Source organism: Phaenicophaeus curvirostris, chromosome 27 (assembly GCF_032191515.1).
Source record: "Phaenicophaeus curvirostris isolate KB17595 chromosome 27, BPBGC_Pcur_1.0, whole genome shotgun sequence".
Classification (NCBI taxonomy): Eukaryota; Metazoa; Chordata; class Aves; order Cuculiformes; family Cuculidae; genus Phaenicophaeus; species Phaenicophaeus curvirostris.
Genome location: NC_091418.1, coordinates 4,271,925 through 4,281,109, shown reverse-complemented (window position 1 = coordinate 4,281,109; position 9,185 = coordinate 4,271,925). Strand labels below are relative to the sequence as shown.

At 63.8% G+C, this 9,185-nt stretch overlaps 2 protein-coding genes and 1 long non-coding RNA gene across 3 annotated transcripts; 2 read left to right on the top strand and 1 right to left on the bottom strand.

The window, feature by feature from the left end:
- Window positions 1–242: 242 nt before the first annotated feature.
- Window positions 243–3,994, top strand: LOC138731482 (uncharacterized). Its single transcript, XR_011339168.1, has 4 exons — window positions 243–290; window positions 1,848–2,020; window positions 2,235–2,513; window positions 2,974–3,994. It is a non-coding gene; the product is annotated as an uncharacterized lncRNA (long non-coding RNA).
- Window positions 1,863–4,990, bottom strand: KCNIP3 (potassium voltage-gated channel interacting protein 3). The gene is made up of 8 exons (XM_069877423.1): window positions 4,883–4,990; window positions 3,531–3,655; window positions 3,342–3,411; window positions 3,173–3,243; window positions 2,692–2,799; window positions 2,463–2,567; window positions 2,311–2,373; window positions 1,863–2,158 (listed from the first exon to the last, which is right to left on the bottom strand). Exons 1-8 carry the CDS (start codon window positions 4,983–4,985, stop codon window positions 2,111–2,113), a joined length of 693 nt encoding a protein of 230 aa, XP_069733524.1. The 5' UTR covers window positions 4,986–4,990; the 3' UTR covers window positions 1,863–2,110.
- Window positions 4,991–5,865: 875 nt separating this feature from the next.
- COX5B (cytochrome c oxidase subunit 5B) lies at window positions 5,866–8,164 on the top strand. The gene is given in 5 exon segments (XM_069877507.1): window positions 5,866–6,002; window positions 7,219–7,292; window positions 7,732–7,767; window positions 7,769–7,832; window positions 7,942–8,164. Coding segments are annotated over 5 exon segments (372 nt in total). The 5' UTR covers window positions 5,866–5,917; the 3' UTR covers window positions 8,055–8,164.
- The last annotated feature ends 1,021 nt before the right edge of the window (window positions 8,165–9,185 follow it).

Sequence of the window (9,185 nt, the reverse complement as noted above, 5' to 3'; positions counted from 1 at the left end):
CCGCCCCCTGGCCCCGTGTGACCAATGGGAGCGCGGGGCGGGGGGACGGAATCACCAATCACAGCGCGCGCCGTCAGGCCACGCCCCCTTCCCCGTTTAACCAATGGGAGCGAGAGGCGGGGTGGCGGGGCAACCAATCCGCGCGCTTGGCGCCGACTGGCCCCGCCTCGCCCCTCCGCTCGACCAATGGGAGCGGGGGCCACCAATCAGGGCGCGGGGCGGGGCGGGGCGTTGCTAGGAGACGCGCCGCCATGGCGGGAGCGGGGGCCTTGGAGGGTCCGAGCGAGGCGGTGAGTGAGCGGGGCCGGGCGAGGAGGTTGGGTTGGAGGGACCTCAGAGCCATCCAGGGCCACGGGAACGGACACCTCCCGCTGGATCGGGGGCTCCAAGCCCCGTCCAACCTGGCCTTGAGCCCCTCCAGGGATGGGGCAGCCACCCCTGCTCTGGGCAACCTGGGCCAGGGCCTCCCCACCCTCACAGGAAAAACATTTCTCCCCAAGATCTCAACTCAACCTCCCCTCTTTCAGCTTCAGACCCTTCTCGCTCATCCCATCCCTGCCCTCCCTAATCAAGAGCCCCTCCCCAGCTTCCCTGGAGCCTGTTTCAGCACTGGAAGCTGCTCTAAGGTCTCCCCTCAGCCTCCTCTTCTCCAGGCTGAACAACCCCAGGTCCCTCAGAATCCTTGTTCTCCAGACCCTTCCCCAGCTCCGTTCCCTTCTCCAGCCGCGCTCCAGCCCCTCGAGGTCCTTCTTGGAGTGAGGGGCCCAAAACTGACCCCAGGATTCGAGGTGCGGCGTCACCAGCACCGAGTCCAGGAGAACAATCCCTGCCCTGCTCCTGCTGGCCACCCCAGGGCTGATCCAAGCCAGGAGCTGGTGGCCTTCTTGGCCACCTGGGCCACTGCTGGCTCATGTTCAGCCACTGTCGACCCCCAGGTCCTTTTCCACTGCTTTTCCACAGCTTTCCAGCCGCTCTTCCCCAAGCCTGGAGCTGCTCGGGGGTGTCCCACAGGCGGGACCCGGAACTTGGCCTTGTTGAACCTCATAAAATTGGCCTTGGTCCATGGATCCAGCCTGGCCAGGAACCTCTGTAGCTCCTTCCTGCCCTCCATCCATGGATCCAGCCTGGCCAGATCCCTCTGTAGCTCCTCCCTGCCCTCCATCCATGGATCCAGCCTGGCCAGATCCCTCTGTAGCTCCTCCCTGCCCTCCATCCATGGATCCAGCCTGGCCAGGAACCTCTGTAGATCCTTCCTGCCCTCCATCCATGGATCCAGCCTGGCCAGATCCCTCTGTAGATCCTCCCTGCCCTCCATCCATGGATCCAGCCTGGCCAGATCCCTCTGTAGCTCCTCCCTGCCCTCCATCCATGGATCCAGCCTGGCCAGGAACCTCTGTAGATCCTTCCTGCCCTCCATCCATGGATCCAGCCTGGCCAGATCCCTCTGTAGATCCTCCCTGCCCTCCATCCATGGATCCAGCCTGGCCAGGAACCTCTGTAGATCCTCCCTGCCCTCCATCCATGGATCCAGCCTGGCCAGATCCCTCTGTAGATCCTCCCTGCCCTCCATCCATGGATCCAGCCTGGCCAGGAACCTCTGTAGATCCTTCCAAACAGAGGCTGCATCCTGGGACAAAGCCACCTCCTTTGCCACCCCGGGTCCCCCTCTGTGGCCCCCAGATGCTTGATGCAACCATCGCTTCCTCCTTGGCTCCCGTTTCATCCCTAAATCACCAGCACTTTTTTTTTATTTAGGGAATAACCCCCCTGTCCCCGGAGCGCTGGAGGGTGGGGAGAGAGGAGTCGTGTGCTTTGATAGCAACAAAGCTTGGTCCTTTCTCTTCCAGGCCGGGTCTCCTGGAGCCCCCAGGGCAGCAGGATCTTTGTTGAGAAGGGATTTTCCCCCAAAAAACGGGGCCGGCCGGCCCAGCGGGCAGTACGCCGGGAAGGGCTCAGGCGGATGAGCCAGCAAAGTTGTCCATGTCTCTTCTCGTCTCTTAACCGGAGCGCCAGGAGCCAGGTGGAGCATTTTTTTTTTTTTTCTTTCTCTTAACGTCTCGTTTTGTTGGAAAGAGAAGAAACTCCATCATCCTTGAGGTGGTGCCACGTCCTAGATCGCGTTCTCGAAGATCCGCATGGAGCTCATGATGTCCTCATCCTGGACGGAGCGGGAGGGCGAGGTGAGAGCCCCGATCCCGCTCTTCCCATCCTTCCCCCATCCCTTCCCATTTCAGGATTTCAGGCTTCCAATTCCCAGCGAGGAGGATTCGGAGGATTCGGATGATGCCGAAAGCTCCCTGGGCCGCTCACCTGCTGGCACGTCTCCAGGAACTCCTCGAAGGTCACCACGCCGTCACCGTTCCGGTCCATCTTCTGCAGGGGAACGAACGCGGAGCTGAGCGCCGATACCCCGAGGGAAGTCGAGTGGCCGTTCGGAATGGCCGGAGCGGGATAAATCTCACCTGGAAGAAGAGCTCCACGTGCTCGGCGGGCGCGCCGTCCCGCGGCGGAGGGTAGGTGCTGCGCCCCAGCATGTCGTAGATGGATTTCATGATCTCCAACATCTCCTGGGAGGGCTCAGGATGGCACGGACCCACCAAAGGAGGGCCCAGACGCCCCCTTCCCTCCGTTCCCATCCCTCTCCGGGCATTCCCAGCCCATTCCCAGCCCCATCCTGCGGCCCCACGTCACCTGTTTGGTGATGCAGCCGTCTTTGTTGACGTCGTAGAGGTTGAAAGCCCACGTCAGCTTCTGCTGCACCGTTCCCCGCAGCAAAACAGAGAGGCCGACGGCAAAATCCTGTGGGAAGAACCGTGGGAACATCCCACCGGAATTCCTGGACCCCAGGAAGGGAGTCTTGGCCCCCTCAGCTTAGCCGTTTGGCCCTCTCGAACGCGGCGCTGCCATTGATCACGGGACGCCCGGGGGAGTCGTTTTTTTCCCTATTGATCCTGTTTCTATTCTGGCTCGTAGCTATTTTTAATCCCCACGACGAAACCAGCTCCGGCTGCTGCCGCAGTGCCCGGAATTCTGCTCCCACCGTCGAGGAGAGCGAGGAGTTTGGCCGTACCGAGCTTTTAGCCCCGACCGCACGCGGAGGAAGATGCGATGATTCACGCTTAGAGCCGCACGGCGGCTTTTCCCAGCGGGAACGCGGCGCTGGGACCCTCACCTGGAAGCAAATGGCTCCGTTGCCGTCGGCGTCGAAGGCGTCGAACAAGAAGTGAGCGTAGGCGCTGGCGTCTGCGAGGAGAGGAGGGCGAGAGCCGCTGAATTCCCACCCCGGGCTGGGATTTGGTGCTCCCTCCGGCTTCGTTTCAGCGCAGGGAGCCCCAACTCACCGCCTTGAGGGAAGAACTGCGAGTAGATGAGCTTGAAGGTCTCCTCGTCCACGAGGCCGCTTGGACATTCCTGGAGGAGAATAAGTGTCTGGTGAGCCTTGGATCTACCAGAATTCCCTCTGGTTCTCCCAGAATTCCTCCCCGGTGCTGAGAGTGGGATCCGTAGCGAGGCCTTCCCCCCCGACTCACGTTCTTGAAGCCACGGTAGAGCGATTGCAGCTCCATCTTGGAGAACTTGGTCCGTGCCAGCAGCTGTTCCAGCTCCTCCGGTTGGTGCCGGACGACCGAGAGCTCCACTTCGGCATCGCCGCTGTCTGCGGGGAAGACGAAGCCTCGAGCCAACCGCTTCTCCGCATCATCCCGGCCTCTTCCCAACTTGGAATCAACCCTGCCTAAAACCAACCTCCCCAACCTGCTGGTGGACCCCGAATTCCCCTCGTGCCGGGAAGGCGGCTCCGGGTTTCCCATCCCGAAGGAGAAACCGGAGCCGCTGTATCCGTGTCGGTGTCTGGAGCATCCCGGCGTTGCCTCCCGCCCCAACCTCTCGCTAATGTTCCCTCCAGCCTGACGGAAGGTAATTAATAAATGATGCCTCATTAATAATTCCAGCTCGGGAAGCCCCCGCGGAGCCGTTCGGTGCCGAGACGGGGGATAGCGGGAACTTCACGCTGTGCCGCAGCGGTAGGGACACCCCGGAAAACCCTGCGGGTGCTGCTAAGGGAGGGGTCACCCCGCTTTCTCCCACCGAGCTGGGTTTGCCGGGGTGGGAGCAGCGAGAAGCGGAATCGGGGGGGCTCTGGAATCCCGTCTGAGGCGGTTGGGAGGGATCGGGGACCCCCGAAGTCTCAAATCAGGGGGATTTGGGGGATCAATATGGGCTCAGCACCTCCTGAGGTGGGATCTGGCGGGGGGGCCTGTGGCCTGGGGGCTTCCCAGTCCCTCCCAGATGGAGTTTGGGGGTCCCTGCAGACTCTGGGGGCTCCCTCAGTTCCCCCTAAGTGGGAATTGGGAGTCCCTGTGCCCCCCAGTTCCTCCCCTGGAGAGTTTTGGGGGTTCTTGTCGACTCCCCTAGTCCCCCCTCAGGAGTGGTTTGGGGGTCCCTGTGGGCTGGGGGGGGTTCCCCAGCCCCTCCCCAGGCAGGATTTGAGGATCCCTGTCCCCCCAGACCCTCTCCAGGCAGGATTTCGGGGTCCCTGTGCCCCCAGCCCCCCCCTCAGCGGGGTTTTTTTTGGGGGGTCGCAGCCATCCCAGCCCCTCGGGAAGGTGGGGGGCGAAGCTGGGCCATGACGCGGCAGGGGAAGGGGCTGCTCCCCCCGCTCCCTGCACCCCCAAACCCTCTCCTTTCCCCCCAAACCTTTGCCCTTCACCCCCAAATCCCCCCCTAAAAAAAAAACAAACTACATTTCCCACCCCCAGGGACCATTTAGGAGCCCAGTGGGGAGGGTGAGGGCGCAGCCGTTGCGGGGGGGGGAGGCTGGAAATGCCTTCCAATCATTCATTGCTATTAATGAATTACAATTAATTAAGCGAGGGGGGGTTACCTTCCACGGAGATGGGCTCCAGGATGCCGAACTGCTTGAGGACGGCGATGAAGAGGAGGATGACGACGGCCACGGCGCACAGCTCCATGCCCTGGATGCCCATGGCTGGCACCGCAGGGTTTGGTTTGGGGGGGGGGGGGGGTTCTCTATTTGGGGGTGTCGTGTCCTCCCCCCCAACACGCTCCAACCCCTGCGTTTGCCCCCCACAAATCCACAGTGAAGAGTTGGGGGGGCAGCGACCTGCGTCCGTCCCTCTGTCTGTCCGTCCGTCCGGCCTGCCCTCCTCCCTTGGCACTCGCCCACGGCCCCCCCCCCCGCCGCTGGCTTCATCCCATATCCCCTCCTTTTTTCTTAACCCCCCCCCTGGATAAAAGAACCGGGGAAGGGCGGGGTGGGGGGCTTTATCCGTGCCCACAGCACCCATGGGTGCCCCCCCCCCTCACCAAGGGGGGCGCAGACCTCACACGGGGTCAAAAAAAGGCGCGTTTAGCCTTAAAATGGGTCAAGAAAGGTGATTTTTGGCCGCTACGATGGGTCAAAGAAAGGTTTTGCCCCCCCCCCGCCCTCCTCCCCGCTGCCCCATGGGGGGTGTTTAATGAGAGGCAATTAGCGCCGAGGTGGATAACGAGGGATCGATGGGGATGAGTAAGCAGCTGGGGGGGGCTCCCTGGGGAAACTGAGGCACGGGGCTGGGGGGGGGGGCCACAAATAAGGGGTCCCTGCCACCCCCTCCAAGCTGCCCCCAACCCCTGGGGTCCCTAAAGGTGGGGGGGGGTCCCCAATACCCCCCCCGGGGGGCGCTGGTTAGAGGGAGGGGGCGTGGCCACGCAAAGGGTGGGGTCGCAGGGGGGCGTGGTCATCGCGGAAGGGGGCGTGGCTAACTCGAGGGGCGTGGCCAATGAGTGAGGAGTTTGTAGTGGGCGTGGTCTGTGCGTGAGGGGGCGTGAACGGCGTAAGGGGCGTGGCTTGCGTCGCCACTTCCGGTCCCTTCCCGGAAGCGCCGCTGTGCCCGCCATCGCCGCCGCCGCCGCCGCCATGGCCTCAAGGTTACTGCGGGTGAGCGCGGCCCTGAGGCTCCTGCCCGCCGCCTCCGCCCCCGTCCGCCGCCTCGCCGTGCCCGGTGGGTGATGGGGGGGGGCACACGGGAGAGAGGGAGCCTGAGGGATGGAGGGGGAACGGGGGGGGAAGGAGTTATGGGGGTGGGGGGGGGGTAACCGGGAGATGGAGGGGTGGGAAGCGGGGAGGGGGGGATTGAGGGAAAGAGGGATGGGGGGGGATGAGGGAGGGAAGAGGGAGAGGGAAATGGGGATTGGAGGGGGATGGGGAATGGGGGAGGAGATAAGAGTGGGGAGGAACTGGGGAGGGATTGTGGGGAGGGGGGAATGGGGGGGTATTGGGGGGAGGGGGGAGAACAAGAGGTGGGGGGGTGATAAGAGATGGGGGGGAGATAAGACAGGGGAGGAACTGGGGAGGGATTGTGGGGAGGGGGGAGAACCGAGTGAGTGGTGGGAGGGGGGGAATGGGGGGGTATTGGGGGGAGGATGATAAGAGATGGGGGGGAGATAAGAGGGGGGAGCAACTGGGGGGGAATTGTGGGGAGGGGGGAGAATCGAGTGAGTGGGGGGAACCGGGGGAGGGGGGAGGGGAAGGGGGGAAATGGGGGTACTGGGGGGAGGGGGGAGAACCGGAGGTGGAGGGATGATAAGAGATGGGGGGGAGATAAGAGGGGGGAGGAACTGGGGGAGAATTGGGGGGAGGGGGGAGAACCAGAGGTGGGGGGGATGATAAGACATGGGGGGGGAGATAAGAGGGGGGAGGGATTGTGGGGAGAGAACCGAGTGAGTGGGGGGAACTGGGGGAGGGGGGAGGGAATTGGGGGGACGGGGGGAATGGGGGTATTGGGGGGAGGGGGGAGAATTGGGGGACGGGGGGAATTGGGGGGAGATAAGGGGTGGGGGGAGAAAACGAGGGGGGTGGGAAATGGGGAGGGGGTTGGGGCGGGGATGAGGTAGAGATAAGGGGGGGGGAACCGTGCAGAGGGGAGAGGAATGGAGGAGAGAGGGAGTAAAAACTGGGGGGGGGGGCGGGGGGAGGAATGAGGGGTCATGGGGGAAATGAGGGGGGGCAATGGTGGGGGGGAAGCTGGGGGAGAGGGGAAGAACTGGGGGGGGGGAAACCAGGTGGGAGAGAGGGAAGGGGGGGGAATCAATGGGGGGAGGAGGAATTGAGGGAAAGAAAGGGAGAACTTGGGGGGGGCAAGTAATGAAAGGGAGGTGGGGGAGATCAAGGTTGGGGGGGGGATCTGGGGGGGCCGATGTGAGCACCCTGCCCCGCAGGCGGCCTGGCCACCGATGAGGAGCAGGCGACGGGGCTGGAGAAGAAGGTGTTGGAGGCCATGAACAAGGGGCTGGTGAGTTCAGGGGTTGGGGGGGGGGACTGGGGAATTCGGGGGGGGGGGGGGTTCAGGGTCTGGGGGTGTCCTTAAAGGCGTCGTGAGCAGGGTTTGGGGGGGTTTGGAGCTTGAGGGGCAGGTCTGGGGTTGTCCTGGGTAGGAGTTAGGGGTCAGTGATGTTCTTCTGCGGGGGGGGACAGGGAGGGTCTTATGGGGGGGGAGCAGGATCTGGGGGTGTCCTTGGGGGGGGACAGGGAGGGTCTGATGGGGGGGAGCAGGATCTGGGGGTGTCGTTGGAGTGGGCAGGGAGGTTATGGGGGTGTCCTGGGGGGGAACAGAGAGTGTCAAAGGTGGGAGAACAGGGTCTGGGGGGGTGCAGGGAGGGTCTAAGAGGGGGAGAACAGGTTCTGGGGGTGCCCCCCTCCCCGCTCACCCCCTCTTCCCCCCCCCCCCCCAGGACCCCTACAGCATGTTCCGCCCCAAGCGCTACGCGGGGAACCAAGGAGGACCCCAATCTTGTTCCCTCCATTAACACCAAACGCATCGTTGGCTGCGTCTGTAAGTGTGTCGTGTCCCCCCCCCCCCGCCAAATCTACGTGTCATTCTGTCTGTCCGTCCTCCCCGCCGTGTCTGTCTGTCCATCCTAACCCTCCTCTCCCCCCGCCAGGTGAAGAAGACAACAGCTACGTGGTCTGGTTCTGGCTGCACCAGGGCGAGGCGCAGCGCTGCCCCTCCTGCGGCGCCCACTACAAGCTCATCCCCCACGAGCTGCCCCACTGAGCTGCCCCCACAACTAAGCGAAAAGGGGGGGCACCCTGACCCCCCCCCCCCAGGGCTTTGCCCCCCTGTGGGGGCCCCCTCTCCCTATGGATAAAGAGTTTGTGTGTGGAGATTCGGAGTCTGTTTCCGCCAGGAGGGGGGGTGCGGGGTTTGGGGGTGTTCTTGGAGGGGGCAGGGAGGGTCTAATGGGGGGAGAGCAGGATCTGGGGGTGCCCCCCTCTCTCCCCCCCAGAGGATGGGGGGCATCCATGGGGTATAACAATTTGGGGGGGGAAGGGAAGCACCCATGGATGCAGCAGGGGAATGGGGGGCCAGCGAGGGGTGAAGGAGAGGAGCCTGGGGGGGCAGCAGGATTGGAGGGGGGGGTGTGCCCTAGGGGGAGCCTCATTGGCTCCCTGCTGCTGGGGGGCGGGGGCCTCATGGGGGAGACCACGCCCCCAATGTGCCAGTCAATGAGACTGTGCCCATGAGGGGGGGGGCAGCTGGGTTCCTCCTCCCACCTGGGGCTGGGGTTCCTCCCACTTGAAGCAGAAGTGGGCGGGGCTTCGTTGACTGGGATTTGGTGGGGGCGTGGCCTCATTGGTGCCCTAGAAGGGGCGTGGCCTTGCTGGCTGAGGTGTGCACCCATTGGCTGATGTGCTCCAGGGGGCGTGGCCTTGCTGGCTAGGGGGTGACCTCATTGGCTGGCGCACATTGGGGGCGTGTCTTCATTGGCCTGGTGTGCTCTAGGGGGTGTGGGTCTTAGTCGGCTGGGGTGTGTCTTCATTGGCTGATGCTTTATGGGGGCGTGGCCTCACACCCTCATTGGCTGGTGCGCTCTAGGGGGCGTGGCCTCAGTGGCCTGGAGTGACCTCATTGGCTGGTGTGCTCTGGGGGCGTGGCCTAGGCGGAGTGAGGCGTGTTCTCATTGGCCAATGTGCCCTAGGGGGTGTGGCCTCACTGGCTGGTGCCTGCTCTCATTGGCTCATGCTCTGAGGGGGCGTGGCCTCGCCAGCTGACGCGTGTTCTCATTGGCTGGTGTGCTCAGGGGGCGGGGCCTTGCTGGCTGAGGGGTGTCCTCATTGGCTGGTGTGCTCTAGGGGGCGTGATCTAGTTGACTGGGGTGTGTCTTCATTGGATGGGGCATGTTCT